Consider the following 26,545-nt stretch of genomic DNA (forward strand, 5'->3'; position numbering starts at 1 on the left):
CAGGTGAAATGAGAATAAGGTCCCAAGTGCTTTGCCAGGATGAGTATTTTGTCCCCAGTAATTCAGGCTAATGGAAACCATAACAGGAATTAAAATATTATTTTCTTTAGCAGTACTTAGAATATGGATCTGTGTTTAAAGCTGAGCTTTTATCATCAATGGAAAAGCCAATGCTCAGTGCCAGAAGAACTGCAGTAAGATCAATTTGCACAGTGCTGTCGAAAATGATCTCATCATTTTTGTCACTAAAATGGAACACCTGATTCACAGCCTGTCCTACTTTCTCTTTGTAATGGTATTTGGCATCTATCTGTATGGTTTTCAAGTGTCCAGGCTGAGTTACATTTAAAATGTAAACTTAATAAAGCTGGGGGAAGGGTCGGCATGTTTTTCTAAGCCTGCTTCTTGTTTTTGTGATACTTGAAAACACTTTTACTTATGAACACATTTTTCTGGTGATTAATTGAAAGACCACACTTGTATAGCTCAACCCCTTCAGCCTGTGACCGACCACATCCCAGACTAGAGGGGAGGGTGTTTTTTTCCCAATGTGTAAAATGAAGCAGTTCTAAGTCCGGTCATTTTTCCATATAATCCTAATGGCAACTAAAACATGAGGTACACTATTACTAACTCAAGAGAGATGTGGGAGAGCAATTATTTTAAAATATACTCATTCATTTTCCTGTAATAAGATATCAGCATGACTTTTAAGACCACCAAAAATGCTTGTTTTTTCTCTTAATGAGCAGTATCTTCAAGAAATTTACACTCGAATCCTAGGCACTGATATCCCAAGGGGATAACAGAGGCACGAAACTGGGGAGCTGGGGTCAAAAATCCAGCTTCACCTCTCACTGAGCATGGCTTAGTGCTGCAGGAAATGTAAAGAGGAGCAGAATTTAATCCAGGACATTTCCAACCAGCTGCTAATGGGACTTTCTTTGCCACCTCTCAAGTAATAGTAAATGTGTTGCACATAGCTTTCAATTAGATTGTTATTACTAGAGGTTCCTGATAATAGCTGATTTTTAGTATAATTTCTGTGTTTGCTTGTTTTTCGGCAGCCCAATGGTAGCAGCCAAGGCAAGGTGCACAATCCATTCCTTCCTACCCCAATGTTGCCACCACCACCTCCGCCACCAATGGCTAGGCCTGTGCCTCTGCCAGTGCCAGACACAAAACCTCCAACTACATCAACAGAAGGAGGGGCCACCTCTCCCACTTCTCCAAGTAAGTATAGACGCAGCGGGAACCAAGGGCTAATGGCCATGCACAACTATTGGTCGCTGCTCAGAGATGAGGACTGGACTAGCTCTTGGAGAGCAGGAGGGCTCTCTGCTCTCTGTATGATGGACAAAATTCTGAGCTGCTTCTGTGTTAACAAGAAAAGCGTTAGTTTAAGGTTGCAGTTTTATTTCTGACTCTGTGGGCATTTCACGTAACCACATGTGAGAGAAATCAAGGCCAGTAGGTAATCTGTGGCACACACCTCAGACCTTTGGAATCTTGTTTGTTGTCATAAGGAGGCAAGTTCATATCCCATGCAAGGAATGGTTCAAAGCCAGACTGGATGGGGCTCTAAGCAACTTGGTTTAGTGGAAGGTGTTCCTGCCCATGGCAGGGTGTTGGAACTGGATCTTCCAACACCCTTCCAAACCAAACCATTTTATGATTCTGTGATAAATTGGTGTCTCAAGCCAGGCTTTAGAGGATAGATCCTCCATGAAAGTCAGACAGTCTTATCAAAAACATCGCTGCTTAGACATATCTGGGCTAAACCAACAACTCTTTCCAGTTGACTTCAATTATAGTTCTTTTGGGAATAAGTCTTCCTAGATCAACCCAGACATCTTTCCCTTATGCCTTGCATTTTGGGCAAGAAGTTTTGGTATGTTTCAGGGCTAGGGAGAAAGCTTTAATCCTCTCTCCACCACCCACACTGCTCCCATATGCATTTTGTGAAGCCACAAGTCAAATATATGAATTCCTGGATACACACATGGGGATACCACTTTGGACTCACTCTTCTGGGAAACAAATGCAGTTCAGCTGTGTCTGATGCTTTAAAAAAAAGTCTGGATGTTCAGGGAGTTAATTGTGAAATGATTTAATGAAGCTATGCTCAAACTGACATTTAAAAACAAAAGGGAAGCTTTCAGTGCTTTAATGGCAACTGTAGGGGACTTGTTCCACAGTGAAGGGAGTCCAAATAACATCCACAAACAAAAATCAATCTAATCGAAAGAGCAAATCCCTTTGTGTGCTTTTCAAGCTTATTATTTAAATGCTATATGCAACCACTGCTTGATGTGCAAAGAGGTACTCACTATTCAAGTGAACAAGTGAAGCCTACATTTTTAAAGCTTTATATACTGTTCAGGAGATTTGCACAGGTTCCAGGGGGCATTTTTAAGATCTGGGAGTTCTCAGGGGTTTGCATTGCCTTCTGCTACACGATAGCACACAACTGCAAACTCAGCAAGATGCTCTGGCTTGCTTGGAAATTAAAATGGGTTTTAGTATGAGACAGTCTGGTAAGACTGTGAACACGATCTTCTAGAATCAGGTCTTCCTGAACTGATCAGCAGATTTTTGTTGAGCAAAGAAGTTGATTCGTTCTCTCCCCTCTGCTCCTCTTTCTGATCTTAGAGCAACACTTGTGCTATCAGGAAGTTTTGATGCTCTCTGATGAGAGATACTGTCTTTCGAGTCCTATCAATAAGATTCAGCAGTGGAATCTAAAAGGTTAACGTTTAGTCATAGTTATCACTGAATAAAGTCAGCAATGCCTTATTATTTCCTTGTCTTCAGAACCGGGAAAAACAAAACTAGGTCAGTGTGTACTTGTCATTACAGTTGTGACTCAGTTTACTGGCAGTGTCTGGTGTCGAAAAGAAAAAAATTCCCAACATCATTTTAGCAGTAATCTTAATACTTAATGTTTATGATAATGTCATTGTGTAAACAAGCTCAATGTGTGTCTGGCCTGATTCTCAGCTGGCAGAAAAACGGGCATTTCTCCGCTGAAGTGAGCAGAACACCCGTCGGTGTCAGCTGGGGCTGGCCACTGGGCTCAGCGTTCAGCAGACAGCTGCCACGTTAATTGGGAATCGAGGTTTTCTCAAGAGCAGCCAGTTAATGGTATTTAAACAAAAGATTAGGAAAATAATTACTGTTTGTTAATTAGCTACGCTGATGTCTAAACATATAGTTCTGTGCACATTCAGGCACGCATCTTCCTTTTGGTAAGGGGCTTGAATAACAGTGACTTGAGTTGTGAAGAAGCATATAATTTAATTTAGGGACAAATTTTACAGAAAAGTAGATTATAGGAAACATTTTCTAAGAAAAAATATTACATATACACCAAAGCCAGTGGAAGTATTGGCCACATGAAGAGTAAAGCAAACTGAAGTTGCAAACCTCCTCAGTGAGGGTTTGCCAGAAGGACCCACTGGACTCCATTCAGTGTGTCAATCAGAACCAACCCTCCATTTCCTCCAGTGTTTATTTTTTCCTTAACTAAATATTAGCCTTCAAATAGCAAGTGCAGATTCACCAGAGTTCCATAAAAGCTGCACAAAAAGGTGTTTTCCATGGTTACGAGCTGCTGGAGCGCACCAGTTCTGGGAGTGTCTCCGGGCTATGGCTGACTGCCCTGCAGAGCCTGAGGATATTGGAAAGTCACTTATGCAACAAAGGCAGGAGTGATGTTAAATTTTGGCCAGACTCTCTCCTTAGTTGTATGGAGGAGAATGAAGCCCCCCCCATCCAAGGAAATGGAGTGAAAGGGGTTGGCATTTGCTCCATTCTCCTTCCCTTTTTTGGTCTAGCAGAAAGCCCTCAGCAGAAACAAAATGCAGTCACGGCCCAACCAAAAATTGGAATATGGCCCTCCTGAGGGGTGCAGGAGCCAGGAGCAGCTGTTCAATACAGCATGGCCTCCTGGGAACGAGAGCTAAAAATCACAACAAGGTGGTTAATGATTCTCAGAGCAATAGTGAAACTCTCCAGCTGTGACATTAACCAAAACATGAACATTAGTGCTGTCCAAGGAAGGAAGAGCCCCTGGAGATCCACACCAGGGATTTGATGCTACTGGGTGGCCAGACACGCTCGGGGAGTTGAAAATTTCAAATGCGAATCCTATCCTTTTGGAAAGCCAGCATTTTCCTCAATGACATGACACAATGGAGATGGGATTCATGAGGTTTAGGGCGGTTTATTTTTCCTCCATAAAAAGCTTTTTCAATAGAACACATCTTTGATATCAGAAGCAGTCCCAATATTATCTTATCTCAGATCTCTTCTTGATTTTCTTTGGTTTGTAACCCTTAACAAGCACAACACAGTATTTTCTTGAACTTGACGGTTTGGGGGTTTTATATCTCACTGCCCAAAGCAAAACCACCTCCATTAGATGCCAGTTGAACTTTAGCACTATCATAACTGAATCAGAATGTTAGAATTTGTGGCCCTCATTCCAGTGCAGAGGCTAAGATACTGCCATCCTGTACACCCTGATTTTTAAAAAGCTTTTTTAAACTAAATGTTATTTTCTAAGATTCACAACTCTTTACAACTTTAACAAAGTCATTATTGGTTAATGTCCCTTTGCACAAAGTAGTTTTTGTGTTAAACAGTAATTGTGTCAGGATGAGGAGAATGATCTTGTGATTGTATTACTGCATTCATAAAGCCAAGTGCCAGGTTCTGCCTTTGGGTCACAACAACCCCATGGAGCACTCCAGGCTGGGGACAGAGTGACTGAAAAGTTGCTGGGAAAAGGACTTGGGGGTGCTGGTTGACAGTGGCTGAACATGAGCCCAGGTGTGCCCAGGTGGCCAAGAAGGCCAATGGCACCTGGCCTGTACTAGCAACAGTGTGGCCACAGAACGAGGGCAGTGACCAGCCCCCTGTGCTGGGCACTGCTGAGGCCACACTTCAAATCCAGTTGAAAGACTGAGTGGCTGGAGCATGTCCAGAGAAGGGAATGGAGCTGTCAAAGGGTCTGGATAGTTAGTCCTGTGGGGAGCAGCTGAGGGAGCTGGGAGGGCTCCCTCCTTCTCAGACTGGAGAAAAGAAGGCTCAGGGGGAACCTTTTCACTCTCTCCAACTCCCTGACAAGAGGGTGGAGCCAGGTGGGGGTCAGGCTTTGCTCCCAGGGAACAAGGGACAGGACAAGAGGAAACGGCCTCAAGTTGCACAGGGGAAGTGTAGGTTGGATATGAGGAAAAATTTCTTCACAGCAAGAGTAGTCAGGCACTGGAACAGGGACAGTGGTGGAGTCCTCAACCCTGGAGGGATTTAAAAACTGTGTGGATGTGGCACCTGGGGACATGGGTTAGTGGTGTACTTGGCAGTGCTGGGTTAGTGGTTGGATATAATGATCTTAAAGGTCTTTTCCAACCTAAACAATTCCATGATTCTGTAATGAGATTGGATTTCTCTCCCTATCTCTGCTGTGCATTGACTAAGCACCCTCTGGGCAAGCTGTTTGAGCTTTCTTTTTGCTCCTTTCCCCATCCATAAAAAAGAGGGTGATGACTGCATCATTTTATTTTGTAAAATTTGCAGTTCCCTCTAAGATACTCATCTGCAGAATGCACTGCAGTAGGAATTGCTGTGTTGCACCACATTGCTTCATTTAATCCTCTCACTACAGCTCCACAACAACTAAACTAATTCCTGGTCCCTTGAGAAACAGGACAACTCTTCACATCAAATACATGTACCTGTCGACTTGGTCTGTAAAAGAGAGACCTTGTGGTACATTAGGTCATCACTCACCCAAATCATCCTTACCAAGCAAAAGTTAATCCTTTTCATCCAGAACTGTCTGATAAACTACACACTCTAATACTTAAAAGCAATTATTTCAGGAAAGTATATTTAAATTAACATTTTCCTGCTGAAGGCAACTTTAAAATACATGACATTCCCAAAACTGTTTGTTTGTCTTGTCTTTCATACAATTTCTTGCCATTTTGGCTAAATATCAAAGTTGTCCGTGTGAGCAAATGTTCTTTCTCTGCCAGCTCCTGTTTTCCTTGTTCCTGAAGTGAAGCATCATAGCAAATTTGTGGCATCACATTCATTTCCTTGGCTATGGGCTAGGATGTTGCAGACAATCCTTAGTGAATTCCAGTAACAGAAACGCCAGGCTGGACAGGAAGATGTTCCTATTCATACCTCATGGGACAGATATCAGCTGGTGTAAACTAGTATAGGTCTATGCAATTCCCATGGAGCAAAGCTGATAAGATCTGGAGAAGATCTGCCTAAGACACCTGGCTCCCATTCCTTGTTCCTTTCCATGCTTTGGCCTTTCCCAAACTGGAGTTTGAAGACTCCACCATAGGCTTAGCTTGTATGTATGCTATAATATAATACAAACCAGCTTTAACGTGTGAGAGCTGTTTACCCCATCCTAATCTCAGAGCAGAGTCTAGGGATCAGACTTCCAGGAATTCCACTTCCATGTCAAACAAGGGTATTTATATGAAGACAGTAAGAGAGTAGAAACAGTGTTGGTCGTGGGCTAAGCAACATTCAGTTCTACTTCCTTTTCTGAGCCTAATAGGAGTCACTGCTGATGTGTATTCCATGTTAATTTAATATTCCAAGCCAAAATGGCCCCTTACCGTCTGCAAACAAGTCAGGATATTTTACAGTGAAGTGGGACTTAGCACTTGGGGAGAGTCCAGTGTAAATCCTCTGCATATATGTAGTTTTGGTGCTCTTCCCTCCTTGGCTCTGGCAATGCAGTTATATGACCTTAAGGAAATACCAAGCTGACATCCGAGTATTTTCAGAAAGCAAGTTAAACATTGTTTGGAGTGGAAGAAAGGTATACATAGCAACTCACCCAGCAAGCTTTGAGGGGACTTTTTGTGCATATTACACAGTTTTTGAAAGCTTTTGAATTTTTGTTTGAACAGAGAAGCCATTTAAGTCAGCATTCTGCTGGTTTCCCTTTGATTTTCTACCAAATATCACAGCAAAAGTATCTGCCAACGGGGAACTGTAAACAAGATCTTGAGTTCCTTCCCTTCTGAGTGGAACTTACCTGCTCCAAGGGATTAAATGGCCTCTCCACTCAATCTGCTTCCTTAAAAGTAGACCAGAAGAACCAAACAACAGATGTTTGATTTTTTAGCTTTAAGTTAATTTTCCCCACTGCAGAAGGAATTTTTAGTCTTGCAAAACATTAGTTCATTAGTTAGTTAAAAAAAAAATACCTCAGCATAAAACAGTACAGAAGAATGTTAATACGTGGCACTAGCAACAGAGAGATACTCTTTGCAAAAGTGTGGCTTCTTTGAATTATTAAAAAATTACATGGTAAAAGGTGAGGAGAACATCTCACCAGATCTACTCAGTTCATTTCTTCCTTGATTTGCAGGTAGGAGTAACACCCACTGTACCTGTTTATACTCAAACACTTAAACAGCACCACAGTTAGCAAAACCATCTCAGAAAGATGAATTAGTGCACTTAAAAATTCCTTTACAATTATGTGAAGGAGAGGTGTTTCTTGCATGATTTTTGGAAGTGTTAGCTTCTTGGAGAGAAAAGCTCACCTCACCAGAAACAAGTGGGAAGAATTCATTCTGAAAAGCCAGGAGTGCTTTAACTCCTCTCATATCAGTAGGAAATGAAGATATGCAGTTCCTGGGGTGATTTTAGGGAATGCTCTCTGAGAAAAGGAAGCTGTCTGATGTAATTGTAAGAACTAGGAGGCATCACAAGACATTTGTGAGACTTGGGTAGGCAGGGAAGGGAAGGATATGGGTCTGGGTGCTCTCAGACTTGGGAACTTATCATCCAAGGGCTTCGTGGGATGCAGAACATTTACATGGGCTGAAGGGCAGAGAGGGCATTCACCGGTGAGAAATTCCTTGAGGGCCATTAAATACAGGGAGACCATGAGCTGAAAATAATCAGAGGTGGGAAAGAAGAGAAGAAAGTAAATGTGTGACCTGTTTTGGCAGTTCCCTGTGTAACTGCTTATGGTCTTTAAGAGTCAGGACAGTGGATAAGGTGGAGCATTGATACGGTTCAACATACCCTTAAACCAAAGGCTGCTCCAACTTAATCCCTCTTCACCAAATATTTGCCTTCAGAAAGGCAACAGGGTTTCCTCTACACAGCCAACTCAGCGTCTTCTCGGACTCTTAACTCACTTTATTTTTGAGTAACGTTGAGGCCTGAATATTATATTTAGCCTGACTGGGATTTGGCAACTAACTTTCCTTTTAACAGTGTTTTTTGTCTCTTCATTGGATGGTTAGATTGTCTGGGGATTTTATTCAGCAGAATGCATTCCCATAAATATATTTAAAATAGACAGGATCCCTGTTTGTATTAAGGCATCCATTTGGGTTGTTTGAATTTAGATCTAAATATGCAAAAAACTGAAGATGGGAGAAGATTGCGTGGGGGGGTTTCAAGTGAGAGGAAGACTGAAAATGCATTGAAAGCTTTTGGATGTGGAAGTACGTGGCATTGTGGACAGTTGCAGTGGAGAATATAATGCAACAGTAAAATCATTAAAGTACTTCGAGTTTGGAAGTAATCTGGGTTCTTGGCTTGCATTGCATTTAATAGCTTTACATTTATGGGAGCCACTCCAGTTTTTAAAGGCAGCTTCAGCCTTCAGACTGATTGCACTTACCACCCCAGTGAAACTGCAACCCATTAATTTTTTACCGAAAGGATCTTCCTAGTTCGTCGAACACATCAAGTGAACATTTTAGAGAGTGCAGACCACAGCAGTATGAAAACCAAAACTTTATATCAAGAGAGAATGCTGGATTAGCATGAAATAATGGTCTGGTTCTGTTAATATGGACTTGGGTAAATTCATTGCTATAGAAAACTCTGTTAAAAATAAAGATACCAGACACTGGAGTGAAAACAGTCAGGACCTGCAGAAGTCTCCTGTGCCAACCCATCATGGAAAGGCCTGCAGTGGTTCTCCTTCAAGCTGGAGAGCTGCACAGGTGGCCCAACACACCTTTCCCTGAGCCCACATCACAGCCGCCCCCTCTCCCAGCAGCCCAGTCCCTTGCGTGTTTATATCCTCACCACTGAGACCAAAACTTTCCAGTATCTAAAACCAAACTCTTGCTCTCTAAAACGTTTGCACATTTCTATGTTGAACATCTGCTTAGGTGGCTCTGAGACAGTGTGTTTTGGTGTTGTTCGTGTGCAATCTAGTGCCGCTTCCTCAACGCATGTGTCCCTTCCCTTCACAGCCTACTCGACACCCAGCACCTCCCCCGCAAACCGATTCGTCAGTGTTGGACCACGGGATCCAAGCTTTGTAAATATCCCTCAACAGACTCAGGTGGGCCGCTTTCGACTTCTCTGTATGCCTGCAGCCTCTTTTTCTTCTCCAGTGTCCTCTAACGTGTCCCCGCGGAGCAGCTGCATTGCCGCTGTCACTTCACCCACATGGTCTCAGTAACTACAGTGAAATGTCACCTGCAGTTTGTTTGTCTGTTGTGTTTTTTTTGGGCTTGTGTAGTAATAACACTGCTTTCGTAACTGGAAAGATCTCTCTTGCTTTCTAAGATATTGGCTTCCAGCACGCAGTTGTTTCTGCTAGGACTGGGGTTTCAAAGAATTTGGCTGCAACCTGCTCCCCAGGCACTGCATTTAATTGTGTTTAGATTAGATGGTAGGAAGAAATTCTTCCCTGTGAGGGTGGTGAGGCCCTGGCACAGGTTGCCCAGAGAAGCTGTGGCTGCCCCATCCCTGGAAGTGTCCAAGGCCAGGTTGCACAGGGCTTGGAGCAACCTGGTCTAGTGGAAGGTGTCCCTTCCCATGGCAAGGGGGTTGGAAAAAGATGATCTCTAGGGTCCTGTCCCACTAGACACAATGAGAGACTGCTCCAATGATTTCCATGGAAAAAAATATTCAAATTCCTGATTGGTCGTTTGCATGGTGGGCTTTGAGCGAGCAGGAGATTTTGTAATTGCAAGCACATCTGTTTCCTTACACAAAGAGAAAAAAGTCCAGTTGAGGCAGGCACATAAAGCTGGGTTAGCTGAATTCATAGTCCTGCTATGGTCAAATCAGAAGCTCAAGTAAACATTTGTGTTTCTTTAGGAGAAGGACAAGGTTTAAATGTGCGTTTTCCAAGCTGTATCAGATTCCCAGGGTCGATTAAGAAAATAGTTGCTGGCAGTTTTGTTAGCAGCTAATTTGAGCCAGATGTTGAAAAAATTAAGTCTGTGCTTAATATCACGTTATCATGGGGGGGAGGAAGGTATAAAAAAGTGAGCAGAGCCAGTACTTTAGGACAACTGTAGTTTGAAGTGATTGCTTGACTACGTTACAATTATTTTAAAGGTCAACAACACAAAATATTTGTAATTTTGTTTTGAGTTGGTTGCAATGACTAAAAAGTAGTAATTCAAATAACTAGAAGACTGGGGAGTACTACCCTTAACGCTTCTAAGTTCTTTCAAATCTTTTATAGGCATCTGAATAATTAGTGTACAGATTAATGGCTGTCACATGCCACAGTAGATGCACGAAGACAGACTCTTCATTGTGATGGCTTCAGCACCTTTGCTGTCACTGAAACACAAGTCACTCGCTCCCAAAGATTTTCAGTTTACAGGGCTGCAACCAGCTGCCTGTGAACACAATGCATTTTCTTGCTGTCTGCTATTTGTGTACCATTTGTTAGGGGCTTTAGTTTATAGCTCTGTGCACAGCACAGGTTAAACTACATCAAATCTCAAACCTTCTCTGCATTAAATAGGGTCACAGAAAGTACAGCAGCAATGCAGAGAGGGGTTTAACCCATCAGATTCTGTGGGTTTTTTTCATACCTTAACAAAACGCAGACTGCACCCCACTTTTCAAGCCTCTTCCTTTATTTGGTTCATGTATGTTATAAGTTCTCACGCACCCTCACATTTAAATCATATGTCTCTGGTCATTTTGATAACAACTGGAATACACAGAAATACACTGAAATTGGGAAACAGGAATGTTAAGGTATACTGCTCAGGAAACCTGAAACCCTTTGGAGAATGCAGTTTCTCCAGAACACTTGAAAAACTACTAGTTGGTAAATTGATTATGTAGTAAGACACAAGACTATTAAGTCTCAAAAAATATTTAAAACTTATTTGCATCCTGCAGCCTAAGTTTCTCAGATAAGTTTGTTGACTGTAAACTTTTATCCTTCTTATTTATGACTTAAATAATTTTAAAGTGCTCTAGCGTTACTTTAAGTGCTTCCCTGTAATGCAGTGTAGTGAATAACAATGCTATAGAGTGAAAAACAATACTCAAGCACAGCTTTCAATTAAAGTCTAACATGCTGCAGTGGGGAAGGAGACTGACTCCCAGTCTCTGACTCCAGCTGCATCTCCATGCTTCTATACATCATTACACCACCACAACCAACTTGATACTAAATATATAATTTATCAGCAAAACTCACTACTTATTCATGAAAGAACTCAGAAGTTGACTGTGCTTTGAGTCAGAGAAGTGAGGTAAAAATGCTAACTGCAAGGAATTGGGATTTGTGTAGATTTCCTCTAAACAAAGACAGGCTTTTGTGCTTTTTTTGCAGGGCATCAGTGTATAGGACCATCACTTAGGATATATTCAAAATGAAAATATAAAAATACATAGGACTGTGTTACTAAAAGCAGCTGGGGTGGCTGCTTTCCATTAGGATCTTTGTAGTACATTTAGAGCCAGGCTAAGATATGGGTCCTGAGGACCACTAACTGCCAGGGACGCAGCTCTCTGAGACAAGAGGAAGCAGGGAACACTGAGCCTCTGGAAGTCAAGCTTAAATATAAGGGTTAATCAACTCTTTAGTGCTGAAACAATAAAATAAAATGAAGATTGTATCTGAAACATCTGCTTTTTAAAAATTAGGGTCCAGCTACAAGCTGTAGGACAATATTATGGTCAGCTATGGTGGCTCTGATGTTCTCTTTCAGTTGGAATGTTGGACTACAGACACTAGTTGCACATCATCATCATTAGTCTTCAAATGCTGCAAAAGCGAGTCTGTGCACAGGGATGTGGCAGCCATGTTCAGCAGAAGTCGCAGTTCCCATACATGGGCATTCACAGAACCTTGGAATAAAATCCCAGACAAATGTACAACAACATGGCTGGGTTGGAGCAAGGATCATTCTGTCCTGGGCTGCTCTTAAACAACCAAACCCAGAACATGCCTTTCTTAATGGGTATTAACCCGTAAGAAAAATTAACAGTAGACATTCCCATTAACAGTATGTTCTGATTTATATCACGTTCCATCAAATATAATCCCTTAAAGGAATTTTATAGAATTTATATGATATTTGTAAAAAAGCTGTCTTCCTGTGTCAAAAAAGGCTGTAGCAGGATGACCACTCCATGACAGAAGAGACCAGGAAATAAACTGCTTTAAGTCAGTAGTTCTGATTCAGCAACAAATGCCCCCAAAGGGCTGTTGGCTTTGTCTGGTTTTAGCAGCTTCCAAACTTTTCAGATGGTTTGTTTTTCCATATACAGCTTACTCCATCCATCACTCTGCCACTCCACTCACATAATTGTCCTATCTGGGAGGTTATTTGAATCTAAATTTCTGTTTGAGCTATTAGGAGCAACACTTGACTTGGCATCCCTTGTATATGTTGACGAAAAGGCACAGTTGTTGTAACCTTTGCTTGATAAATCATTTACTTTTGCTACTTGACTCGCAAGCAGTATGGGGGCATTGGCTTTTTAATTGCCTTTTCCATATGCAAATCAGAAATACAGTATGCCTGGGGTACACGGGCTTTAGTTTCAAAAGCAAGTTGGTCTGGATACCTCATGACTAAGTAATAGATAAGCCTCTCATATTGCCAAGGACTTGTAATAAGGAGAGTGGTAGAGGGATGGGAAAGTACCATCACAATAATTAGGGGCGAGCTTCTTGGTAGCAATAACACTAATAAAGGGTTCTGAATTTGGGAGGTTTTTTCCTAAAATTAAAAGTGAAACACGGGCTATGGGAATGCTAAACCAGCAACCTGCTCCCTGTGACCAGAGTTTATGTTGTCACTTGCCATTCTAAATGCTCTTTGCTGATCTGTAATGCCCTGGCTGTGCTCTAGAGTACAAAATTCCTTTAGGGATCAGTGTGCTGTACTCAGTGTATTGCAGCTCCACTTCACACTAGACATTGTTTACTAGGCTGAGTCCTGTTTGCCACCTACTTACCCCACATCTTCCTGGAAATTGTACTTAGGATGCTAAAAACAGCTCCTGAGAAACACATGCCTGCTCCATCTAATCGCTCCTACCTGCCAGTAGCCAAGTGCCTTATTCAGGGAGGTTATGAGGATGCAGGGAACACAAACTGCCTCCCACTGCAAGCACCAGACAGAGAATCAACCACTTCACCTGTGAGAAACTAAATGGAGAGAAAGTGAGTCCTGTACCCCTGACTAGCAGTTTCAGGAAAAATCCCTCTCTAATGTAAACACATTTTATATCAGATCCATCCAGGGTAGTTTCTAAAACTTAATTAAGCACAAACCCAAATATTTATTCCCATACCTTTCTATATGGAAAGATAAACTGATTTCTAGGCAAACAGAAACTCTTCCTGCTTCTGCCTTTCCACGATCCCAAAGCACAGTCAGATCATGGATAATAAGCCAGGGTGTTTTCACACTTTCCCTGGTGAGGCCCTAGAACCACCCAGCTACAACAGAGCTCTAGAGAGAGCTCATCCTTTATAACACAAAACAACTGAAACAAAAGGCCTGTAACTTGTTTAGAACACTGAAACAAAGTTTAAGAAAAACCCCAAAAGTCAAACATGCTTATCTAGGCAGCAAAATGACAGGTATGAAAACCAGCTAGCTCAGCACAACAGCCTTATAAAGACCAGGTACAAAAATGCACCCTGTGAAACACATCTTAAAAAGAGCAATAGGAAGTTAGGGGGGAAATTACTGAAGTTTAACAAAATGTTTATAGGACAAGAAAATTGCTAACTCCTTTAGATCTGCTCCTGCTCTCTGCCTTTCCCAAATAAACAGTGGTATCTTTGTAGCTTCTCCTTTTAGGCTTTTATTTATCTCTAAAAAACCACCGTACGCCTCAGGTGCATACACAAACCTAATTGTACAATTACTTTCTTTCCAAGACACAAGGCAAAGCCTGTTTCACTTCCCCACAAGCCTTTTAGAAAGCGAGCTGCAACCTGCAATTTTTCACTGGCAGCACTTTAAAACAAAGGGCATGAGGAAAAAAATTAGCTGGATGCTGTATCCTGTAGGATAGCAGATGTTAGCTCTGTCAGACCAAGGAGGGAGGCAAATTCCAGAGTCACTGGTCCTTCTGTGAGAATGGTCAGTTGCTGCTGCCCAGACACTGGATTTAGAGGAGTGTAGTGCAGGTGATGCCCCTCACCAGGCTGGAGGCAGGGAGGAAGGGAAGCAGCCTCACAGATAGCAGACTCCAAAAGTATATAGTATCCATAGACCAAGTCAGCACCTTGACTGGGAAGCTGATGCAGTCCTTCCAGCACTGTCATTCCTGCAGCTGAAACCACGGAGCTGCTTTGTGCCCAGGTTTCATTGCCACCCTATGGAAGAAAGAAACCAGTGCACACATTTTTCTTTGGACAAATCAAACATGTGCCTCGCTTCATGGGGATTTTCCATCTTTGCCTCTCGCTGAGCCCCTGCCACTGTGCCGTGACCTCTGCCCCCTCAGAAGGGGACATCGAGCTATCAACCTCATGCACAGCTCGTTTCTTTGTGCCTTATTAATGAGCACCATAGGCTGCCTGCCCTTTCTGCCTCCACACCCTGCTCTCTTTCTCCCATTTTCCAGAGCCCAGGAATTGCACTGGTCAGACAGGTAAACCTGCTGACCCTGGGGAGGCAGGGGAAAGTCAGAATTTCATGGCATTGCAGTGTACTAACAGCTGAGCCACCACCTCGCTCCACACACGGGGCATGGCAGGTTTGGGAAATGTGTGAGGGGTGCAGGTGGCTGGTACATGGTAGAGAACATGAGAGGCTGCAGGAACAAGATCAGGCCTTTTATTCTGGGGGTTCTGAGCACACTATTTATAAGGCAGGTCAGTGGTACTTGTTGCTCAGGGGACTGTCCCTCCTCAGGATCAGAATACTCATCCTCAAGGCTGAACACACTACTCGTGTCTGAGTGTGGATGAAGAACACTAATTTAGAAACATTTGTTTGAATCAGCCCCCTGAGAATTCCATATTCCATACAGTAACCTCCCTAGGCCAGTGCATGTGGCCAACTTCAGCTGCAAAGCACTTCCAAGCAGAGACTTGGCTGCCTCTTTCCTTCTCTTAGCCCATCCAGCAAATGTAGTGGCAGGTTCAGAACACCATTTCCATGCAGGAATGAAATCTCTACTGGGTAAAGAAGAGAAATTTGCTGAGATTAGATATAAAACAACCGTTTTGGGATGTGGGACTGCTACTTTCTAGAGGCCCTGAAGTTAGAAGGATCACTCTGCTTCCAAGACCAGCAGGGATCTGTGGACTTTCCCATATTGGCAAAGAGAAGTAAGGGTTACTCTCCTCCGACACCTCGAGGCTTGAGCTCTCTTATGATCACTGAAAGTTTTGATCTCTGTGCAAAATGTGTTTTGCTGTTGAACCAGTGGCATCAAGCTACTGACACATGACCTGAATGTTGGTGCTGTCTCTCCTCTTCCACCCAGGAAGTAGTAATACTGGCCTGAACTTGAGGGTGACCTGGAGATGGCTCTAAAAATGGAGTATAAGTCTTAAGAGTGTGGATAAAAAATGCACTGTCAGGTTGTCAAGCATCAGAAGGTCACAGACCCTGGGAGGCTGAAATATCTCAGATCCTCCCTCTGCTTTTTGTTTGGCCATATTAAATTGCTCCTCTCTTTGGTTGAAATTAGTCAAGGAAATGTGGGCTGAATCCTTTGCTGAGCTTAAATTGAGATGGTTCCACCACGATGGGAGCAAAGAGCCCACATGTGGTCGTGGTGCTTTTGATGTGTCCCAATCACAGAACAGTTCTGTGGCCACACATCCCCAGCACAGTATGAGTGTTAATGTGCTGCTCTGATCATCATTGCTAATGAAAGTCCAGAGTGTGCTCCACAGAGAGCAGGTACAAAGGTGACCAGAAACGAGGGTCACTCCCCTTCCCTTCCCTCCTGCTCATCTCGGGGCACAGAGCCCATTTAATTGAACTCTCACACAGAGGGACACTGTGGAATTCCACTCTCAGATCAGTTCTTAAAAAGCAGCTGAGAACAGCACACCTTTTCAAGAAGAAAGCACATATTGCACTATAAAGGTTTACAGAAAACTTCCCAGTACCATCATGTGGTTGTACCTTCAAAGTGAGATGGAGCCATATCAGTCCCAAAATGCCTGGGTTAGTCCTCAGTGGGGGACTTGTTCCTGGGCTTTTCTTCCTCCTCCTTGCAGGCTTCGGTGAACAGTTCAGGCTCTTTTTTGGAAACTAATACTCAGCATCCTATTTCTAACAGATTTAGCATAGAATTATTTACAATCGACATAGACGAATTTCCCAAACTAAGCAATTAAACTTATTGAGTTTTGCCCCTCCTCACAATAACCAGGAAGCCTGTGAGTAAGGCTCCCTTTCTGTGGGTTTTATGGCCATTACTTATTCCACAGTGGGGGAGAAGAGAGGGAAGAAGTAAGTGTGGGCCTGGTGGGAAGAGCTGGCAAATGCAGAAATATGATGAATGAGCTGGAGAGATTTAATTTCTTACTAAATTCTCTACAAGCTGTGTAACCTTTCTTTAGCTAAACAATTACTCTAAAAGGCAATGATTTTCTGTGTTTTCATTGAAAAGTCTTCATAATAACAATGGCCTGTGTTCTCCTCCTTGAAGAACTTCTGCCAAAAAACAGTTTTCTTTTTTCCATTCAGCGGGAAACTTATTTTTATTTTTTCCATCTCATATTCCCCACTAACATGGATTTTGAAGGCCTACCACTTACTGCATGGGGCTGGGAAGAAGCTTCCCCTCAGGTCGAATCATTTTGGTCCATCTCCTTCATAGGGATTCTCACAGCTTCCTCCCAAGAGGAGCACAACCACTGTCAGAGACATAATACCAGACCCAAGTGACCATTTAAGCTGACAAAATGTGATATTTCCTATGTTCACAGATCAGGGTACATGGAAGGGGACTCCCAGATTTGTTTTTAATTGGACAGGCGGTAGGTCTTGCCAAGTTGTGGTGGGTGCAGTCGAGGGGAGCATGACTTTGGTGTGGTGAGGGAGAAAGTCATCATTAAATATGACATGATTTAACAAGAGTGGATACTGATCCTCACTGGACCATAGAGTCCAGTTTTGGTGCTGATCCCCACTGACCCACAGGGTCCTGTGGCCAGCTGGAGTTTTGGAAGGGCTTTGAGGATGCAGCATGGGCAGAGCACTGTCCTCCCACAGAGCTGCACGTTTGTTCACATACATACACTCATACATACAAATCAAATGAACAAGTCTAAGGCAAGATTATAGTTATGTGCCTCTTACTGCTGTTAGTTGGTTTGGCTGATTTTCTGGGCGCAGTGGGCCCGGCCCAACCTCCGTGGCAGATAATGCTGTATTGGATTAGTCTGCCTCGCTGCTGCATCAGGTCCCAGATCGATTTATTGACTCTGTCAGAGTGGCTAGTACAGTAATTGTTACAAGAGCAGAATAGAAAGCAAGAATGTGTCCACATAAAATATAAAAATGACGTTTTGTTCGTTCTTTCCTCCTTTGCCCTATAGATCTTTATGTGTTTACACAGTGGAGAGCACTTTACTTAAGTTAATCAGCTCCTTCTACATTATTAATTGCGACAGTTAGGGTGCTACGTGGCGGCAAACGTATTATTGAGAGCATTGATCTCACTCTGATGGTGTGGACCTGGGTAGGTTTTGTATTCCTTCCCTTCTTTTGCAACTGCTTTAGGGCCCTATCAAATCCCATTTCTCTGACTGACAATACACCATCGATACCATCGATTTCAGAGAGGGGCAGGAGGATGCACACAAGAAAGAAAGGAGTGAGCAGAGATCCAGGCTTGGAAAGGGGCTGGTGGAAGTCAGTAATCACAGTAATTGCATGCCTGGCCTGATTTCTCTGTTTTGTAAAGAGTAATCATTTGAGAGCAGAAGTTTCCTAAGTGTTGAAGATTTGCAGAGATGGCACGATGAGACCTTTTAAAATGTGTGCAGGATGTATACCCTTAAAAAAAAGCCATACTGACTTTTTACAAGGGGTTTGGAAGTGCCTTTGAAAGACATTTCATGAAAGTTCAGCCTTCGCAGCTGATACCTATATGAGCTCCATAAATTCCACCCAGCCTGACAAACTCCAGTAGGTGTCACATGTGACCTGGATGGAAAAGGTCAGCAGCTGAATTTATGGCTTTTGCATTTACTGGAACATTAAGATTTTTGCCAACTGCCATATATACTTTTTAACAATTCTACAATCAAAGGATTAGGACCACAATCTACAATGAAGGTCAAAAATTAAAGGCCACAATCCTTACATCCTTCCCAATGGATAGGCATTAAGATACCTCTTTTGTAAGAATCACCTTTGCTTAATGGCATTAACACAGAGGTCAAGGAATGAATAAGCTCCAGAGGTGAACACTTTGCAAAACAGACTATCCTGCTCTGAAATGAATGCTGAATTCCATAAGAAGGGACCAAAAGATGAGAACCCTTTTCCTAATGGAGAAGGACTCTCCAGTTTGCAGCAGATTCCATGTTCCCAAGACACTGAGCATCACTTCCCTAGTGCTGGACTGTCCTAGAGAAATGTAAATAACATAGAGAGGAAGGACTGGGGCTTCAAATGAAATACAGCAAAATTACCTCAATTTTATTAAAATTAATTTATATTTTAAATTTAACAAATGTGTCTGTTCTTAGTAAGGATTACTAACAGCATGTCAAGTTGTAGCTTTCAAATTTTACTGGGCTTTAGAACATCAAAACACATCATCTTGTTTTAGGCTTTTGTTTTGATAGCATTTTCTACTTGAGCAGAGGTAGAATTGGAAAAATTGAATTCAAAATCAGGATGTATTTTTTTTTAACCTAAGAAAAGTCAAAAGGCTAAACATGAACATATCTTGTAGGCTTCCCTTTAGTTATTTTGGTTATTAATATTCAATTCTGAAAACAGCACTGACAGTATAATCATAATATTCTCAGGCATATTCACTTGTGTGACCCAACTGTTAGATCATCTATACAAACACTGGTTATTGCACATGAAGAGATGCAGCTGAAGACACTGCAGAAGGCAATGAAATGTAATTTTAATTATGAGATATGAGTATCCAAAAATCACTACCAATAGATTGCAGTCACCTCTGAGGCTGAACACAATAATTTAAGAATAAATTCTTCACTGTGAGGGTGGTGAGGCCCTGGCACAGGTTGCCCAGAGAAGCTGTGGCTGACCCGTCCCTGGAAGTGTCCAAGGCCAAGTTGGATGGGATTTGGAGCAAACTGGGATAGTGGAAGGTGTCCCTGCCCATGGCAGGGGGTGGAATGAGATGAGCTTTAAGGTCCCTTCCAACCTAAACCATTCTATCATTCTATGAATTTCTGCATTTTTTGGAGCAACTTTATACAACTTTAGATATCATTTTATGCTTTTGATGTATCTTTTTAAATATGACAGCAGAAAAAGTATCTTTTTTATTTTAAAAAAGGGGATAAAGTTAGATATGACATTTGTATGCAGGGTTGGGTTTTTTCATCCTTCCATATGCTAAACAATGAGATTTGAGATTTTGCAAGAACACTTTGACACAATGTTCCTTGTTTGGCTATACTCTGTTTTGTTGGGATTTTCTTAAGGACTTTCTTGTAGTCTTCTGGGTTAAAGATCATGTCTGAGAATCTATGGTATGGGCCCAGGCTGTATATTCATTGAAGTTGATGAGAGGAGGAGATGGAAGATTTGTTATTGGCAGGAGTTTGTTTTAGAAATACAATAATATTTTTGTTTAATTATGCTTGTCTTTTGCTTATAACTATGCACAGTAGAGTAAATCTAGTCTTTTTCAAATAAGATAAAGGTTAAAATTCACATTTTCTTTATGGAGAGGGCTTGCAATGCATCATCATGTATCTGGAGTTTTTATTTTGTGGCTACAGGTATTAACTCTCAGTGACTCTAAAGCAATCTTCCTTGACGTAGAGATGGATTTTATTTTGGGGCTTTCCCAATTTACTGAAGGGTAAATCTGAAAGTATAGGCCAGGTTATGACCTGTCTGGTTCATTCACAGGCCAGGTAGGACAGGGTTTGGAGCAACCTGGTCTAGTGGAAGGTGTCCCTGCCCATGCCAGGAGGTTTGGAAATAGATGATCTTTAAGGTCCCTTCCAACCCAAATCATTCTGTGATTTCATTATTTCCCTGCAAAGGAGGCTCCACAGGCTCTTTATAAACTCCTTGTCTTCTTGACAATAGTTACAAGGGCAGAATTTGTCCCAGTAGTGGTAACTGCTTTATCAGTCCTGTTGCTGTTGAGTGACTCTAAACAGATCTCAGATTCTTCTCCTGGAAGCTTTTTGGGAACATGAGGAGTAAAAGTAGTAACATTTAGGAAAAAAATGGGGGGGAAAAAAGCTGGGTGAGAGCTGTAGTTCTGCGTACAATGGAGCGGCTTGCTTAGGGAGTACAAAGAGCCACTTCTACACAGGCTATTTTCAGGGAAAAGCCTCACATTGAGTGACTCACAAAAGCAAAGAGGCACCTTTTGATTTTCAGTTCAAGGTTTACATTAGTAATTTTGTCTGTTTTCTCTGTTAGTATTAATTAAATTGAGATAGTTTAATTAGTATTACTAAATTTGATCATTAGTAGTAATTCATTCTGCCTGCCATACTGCACAAATATGATGAAGCAGAAATAACTAAATTGTTTAATTTCATCTCATTTAATGACTTTACACTCCACCAGGACTTTCATTGGCATCTCACAGTATGTGTGAAAATCGCTCCAAGCTAGGCCAAGACCCAACTCCCTTTAGCCAACCATGTCTAATACGTCCCTCCTCATCCAAAGGCGGATCATGTGCCGAAAAGGCTTTTCCCATTTCTCCACCGGAGAACTGGCAACCTCCGGAGCCTGGGGTGGTCTTTCCCTGCCCCAGTCACACAGCTCCTGTATCATCCTGATCCCAGTGGTTTTGATGGATCTGTACAGGACTTGTCGGCTGCTGCATCCCTGGAAAGGGACTCTCTACGGTGTGGCAGAAGTCCCATCGTGGATTGCCACGAGAGAAATCCCATAATGGATGCCCGTGGCTTCCATTTTTGTTAGAGAAGTCTAGTAAGGTGCAAAGCATCAAGAAAAATGCAGATGACAAAAGTCCCCATGTCCAGGAAAGTTTTTTGTTCAGCTCAATTCCCTCTTGGCTTTCTTTTTTTAAGAGCAGTTTTAGAGAGGGGGGTTCCCTGTTGAAATGAGTCATTATTCCTCCAGCTTGCTGTCTTCTTTAATTTTAAGGTCAATGTGGCAAAAACACCAGAGTTGCCTCAGTGCTCCTATTTCTGTCCATGTTAATTTGGAGACTGTTTTGATCTCCTTGCCCAGCAACACCTAGGACTTGGCAAAAGCCCGATTCCTCTTCCTTTTTTGCGGTGTCCAAACTCAACCTTTCTCTGCCCACTTCTCAAAACATGTTGTTATCTTGGCCCCCCCATTCTGAGGTTCCCAGCTGTCCCTCTACGTGGAGTGCACCCTGCCAGCTGCGCTCTTCCTGCTGCCCACAGCCCAATTCCTTGCTTACACCTCCCAGTCCCCCACCAACTCGTTTCCCCTGGTTTTTGCCCTGCTTTGGTCAAGGCTGTGCACACTTAGCTCAGGGCTGCTCATTTTTCTGCTTCACCCACAGACAGAGAGCACAGGCAGGGACCTGGCACTGGGGGCTTTGAGGGGGATTTCGGAGGGAGTGCTCTCTCTCCCTTCCAGTCCAAGCTATTCCCTCCCTTGCTTTCCTCTGTATGCTCTAAAATACTCTCAGGGCAGCCAAAAAAAGCAGCTGAACTACCTTTTGTAGTTATAGCAGCTGAACTACCTTTTGATCCATGACGGGTCTTCTCCCGTTACACCGCAGGGAGCCCCCAGCCAGGGATGCGTTGGCCGATGAGTCCCGTACAGCTCTATCGGGACTGTCGGTGCCGGGATGATACAGGAGCTGGGTGACCAGGGCAGGGAAAGGCCATTGCAGTCTTCAACCTCTGAAGGTTAAAGTGGCCTTTCCCTGCTCCTTGCTCTTCAGTGGAGAAATAGGGGAAAAAAAGATCTGAAAACTACCTTTTGTACTTCAAACTGCAGAGCAAAGAGCCAGAGCCTCTGCAGCAGCTTGTTGGCAGAGTAATCCATCCCACTGGGACCCCTTGGCCCCTGGGCCCCTCACGTAGCTCCCGTCACTCCAATGCTCCCTGCGGGCACGGGACAGGGAAGGAGAGTCCCAGGGCAAACCCCTGAGTGTGTGTGTACGTGTGTGTCTGTGCATGTGTGTGCTCAGGCTGTCTCACTGCAAATGGAGCCTGGGAGGCCCAGGCTGGGGTTGATTTTCTTTGGATGACTTTCCCCAATTGTTTAAAGCAATAAAAGTAAAGAAACTTTTTGGGGGGAAACGGTGGTTGAGGGGAGATTATTTTTGCAGTCCTGGTGCGGGCAGAACTCCTGAGGCTACAGGGGAGTTTTGCTCGCCCGAGGACTGCAGGGACTGGCTTAAATTGAATAAAACTGTAAGTACAGTATCAGGGACAGGGTAACAAGGAGTTCTGCAAAAGCTACACCACCGGAAAGCACAACGAAGAATAGAACGGGTTACGCCGCGGTGAAAGTATGTACTGGTTGTTATAACACCGTGCCTCCAGAATAAATTATGTCCCTTTAAAAAGTAATACTTTAACTGTGGAGCTATATAGAGACAATTAAGACGATATTGTTCTCCTCATTTCCCTCCCCCCCGGCTCCCTCCCTCTCTCTGCAGTAGCTCTGTGGAAACTTTTAATGCTGCAGCTTGAAACTTGGGCCTCTGGGTCTGAAATGCCTGAGAAAGCACTGCGGGCTCTAACTGTAAAACATTCCTTCGGCGGGCCCTGGAAACAGGGCGCGCTGGCACAGGCGAAGTTCAGAGGGATCACATGGAAATGAGGGCTGGCTGCAGGCTCCCGAGGAGCGGTTTATTTCCCTTAAACCTGAACTTGAACTTGCGAACACACAGCCAGAGCCTGGGACGGGCGGTGAGGGGATGGGAGCGGGGCTGCTGCCGGCCCCATGCACCCACCAGCTGGACTGGGGGGTCCCCGTGCACCCACCAGCTTTGTGCCGTGTCCAACAGCACTGTAGTTTGGGGAGCCAAAGGGTTTGTTTTTATCCAAGCGAAATGCTGGAAAGTCCCGTCGCAGCATTGTGTCCCAGTTTCCACGGGAGTTCCCGGCATGAAGTTAAGAGCAGGTCCAAGGCCCAATGCACATTTTATTTCTTAAAAGGAAAGAAATGAGTGAAATTTAGTGTAAGAAACATGGAATTGCTCTGCTCTTGAGCAAATTTAACTGTGCTTCCAGCAGAGGAAAATACGGGGCTGTCTAAAAACGAGGCATAAAGTGCAGAACTCAGCCCCCCTTGCAGCGCATTTGCTTTTACATCACCATAGTGCATGTAAACCATGAGGCAGGTTTTAAAGTTGGTTTTGCCTCTTTGATTCCATGCATCCTGCTGTTTTCTTCTTCTCTTGGAAAAGTCTGTATCGGGGGGGGGAGCGAGGTGCCGATGCCAGCGGATGTCACCCAGGTGTGGTGGCAGAGGTGGCTGCTGTCCCAGCCGCAGGCATGGGGCAGCTTCCTTCCCCTCTCCCCACAGCTGGACTGGACTGGGGGGGTCATATTTTGGTCATTTCTGATTACTCCCGAACAATTTTGGCTATGTTTATAGCAAAATTTTGAAAGGATGAATGGGCAAAAAAAAATCCCTTTTGGCAGTAACTCAGGAAATATCTACAAAGATGTCCTTTCTGGAGCAGGATCTTATTTCAGGGTTTGTGTTAGGATCATTTTTATTCTGTGACAGCACATAAAGAGAGCGGGACAGAGCAATGAGGTCTGGCATAGCTAAAATCCCTTCTGTGTGTGTGAGGTTATATAGTTTATCAATTCAGAAACCACCACGGGCTTGGAAAAGTAAACAGCTGGCTTGGGTCTGTGCGCTGCACTCCGGAGTTGTCTGCAGGATTTAAATGGCTCGCCTGCGAGTTTTAGAGCGGGGCAAACATATATAGTTTTTCTTTTAAACATGTCACAAGGTTTTTTGCAGCCATTTGTTTTATTAGGTCCTTTTTATTTGTTGCGATTTTCCTTTCTGGCTAATTTTGGTTTATTTTGCTTTTACAAAGGGCTCTGCTGCCACCAGCAAGTCTACAAATAAATAATAATAAAAAAACCCCTTCCATCCCAGTCAGAAAACCTTGTGGCAGCAACAAATATCAGAGAAAGCCATCGTCTCTCTCAAAGATTTCATCTCACCCTCCACTTAATCCGCTTGCTGTACCTCAGATCTCAAGTAACTTTCATACTGTGGGCTCACTTTAATGGATAGAATCTATTTTTCATGAAAAAAGCAGGAAATAAGCTGTCTTTCGTACAAAGATTTACAAAATGTAATCATTGTTGAAATATTCTCTTTGAACTGCCTTGTCCGCAGGGGTGTCTGGCTCCCAATACCCCCGTTTCTTTAGAACACCCTTACAAGTTCTTCTGGTAGATCAGGTACACTGGTGGTTCTGGTCTTTGATGTCTTGAATGAATGAAAGAAAAGCATAATAAAAGAGAGCTGTTGATCAAGCATAAAATACTCTTTAAGCTGACAGAATGGCAGAGTTAACACATTCTAAGCTGCTTTTAGGTTTTTCCTTTTTTCCTCACATTTTCCTGTGCTTTGTGTACAGTGGGGGTTTTTATTTTTTGAAAAGTCTCTGATCTATGTAGTATGCCGTCCTCTAACAAAAACCAAAATGGGATTGTTTCTCTCTCTTTCTCCCTTTCTTTTTCCTCTCTCTCTTTCACACCACTATCTTTTTTTTTCTTTTTTTAAACAGCAAGGTTTGCAGTTTAGCGGGGCTGCAGTCAGCTTTCAGCCGACCAAGCAAAGTTTAGAAGTTATTTTGCAGATTTCAAAGTCAATTTACTAACAAATAAATTAACTTCGTCACTTGACTATTCAGAAAACTGGAGGAAAGCTATAATGTCCCCCAAAGAAAAGGGAAGACCCTCTGCCTAAATGCAGTTTTGCAAACCGAAAGGCGGGCAGGAAAATGACCTCATTGTGAGAGAACTTTCTTTTAGAGGCAGAGAAAGGGGAAAGTTTTCTTCCTGTAGATCTAATTTAGATCTTAAGTTCCCATACATTATTTATACATTATATTCCGTGTGCCAGCCTTACTCTGCTGGCTGGGTTACATTTCAAACATTTGCCATTGATAAGTCTTTGCTGTATTATATTCAGGCTAAATGCGAATATGTCATAGCGCAGTCAATCTTTAATCCGCTGAGCTCCAGGTCAGGGCAGCAGGGGGTCCAGCACTCAGAGCATTGCTTTATACTTAAGAAACATCTGGGGCCAGCTGGGACACTTTACTGGAACATTCAGATGTCTGGAACAACAGCAGGAGTTACTGTATGAGTGTGTTTTCATAGGTTTGGGAGGGTTTGGGGTGACTTATTTAAAAACACTAGCTGTTCCCAACTTGAGGTTTGAACCCAAGCAGAAATCTTGCCTGAAGTGAGTTTGTTGGTCCCAGGAGATAAGTGGTTTGGACTACTATACATTTTTAATAGTCAGCAGGCAAAAGTCCATATTACAAAATTATTGCACGTAATTTAATGCAGTTTGCCACAACTGGCATTCCTGCAAAAACTATGGGATGCAGAGCTACTGTATGCATCGCCTGGAGACTAGTGTCCCTCCTGGGATGGGTTTTATCTGCCTCAAGACAGTATAAATGTGCTCATAGTGGGGTGTGTGACTCTCCTGGGTGCGGATGTTGGACAACCAGAAGATTCTCTCACTGTTTTATGTCCCTTTGGGGATGACCAACATGCTACTAACATCCCTGTTGGTATTTCATTTTGGGAAATATAATTACTAAATAATTAATCCCAGCTCTGAGAAAATAACTTCCATAGGCACAAAGGTGACCTTGTTTTTAATATTCACCTTTCGCTCCGATGCAGCAGGATCAAATTTCGTGCCTGGAGAAACTCTGGAGAAAGCACTAGAAAAGCAGGATGAATTCAGACGTGGGGTAAACCAAAGGCAGTTGCTTTATCTGCAGGAGCCCTCCAGCCACCAGAAGCTGAATTGCCACTGCCTTCCCTCACCCTGGCAACCCTTTTGAAGTGGCATCAAAGCCCCAGTTTTGGCCCCTTGCTTTCACATGATGCACCGTGGGGAAGAGCCTTCCCGGGACCTCTCACAAGGTGATG

General features: G+C 43.1%; 1 protein-coding gene across 13 annotated transcripts in view; it reads left to right on the forward strand.

The window, feature by feature from the left end:
* The window catches only part of NFIA (nuclear factor I A), a 251,913-nt gene that overhangs the window by 212,435 nt on the left and 12,933 nt on the right, over positions 1-26,545 (forward strand). For 9 of the 13 annotated variants that reach the window (XM_051796589.1, XM_051796648.1, XM_051796558.1 and 6 more), the window contains 2 exons: positions 1,068-1,233; positions 9,264-9,355. In XM_051796589.1, the coding sequence (XP_051652549.1) occupies positions 1,068-1,233; positions 9,264-9,355 (258 nt within the window). Of the gene's footprint in view, positions 1-1,067; positions 1,234-9,263; positions 9,666-26,545 lie in introns of those variants that run through there. The other 4 variants (XM_051796575.1, XM_051796620.1, XM_051796658.1 and 1 more) reach the window with 2 other exon arrangements.

The sequence above is a fragment of the Manacus candei genome, unplaced genomic scaffold (assembly GCF_025592945.1).
Source record: "Manacus candei isolate 608988 ecotype Guabito, Panama unplaced genomic scaffold, ASM2559294v1 h1tg000005l, whole genome shotgun sequence".
Lineage (NCBI taxonomy): Eukaryota > Metazoa > Chordata > Aves > Passeriformes > Pipridae > Manacus > Manacus candei.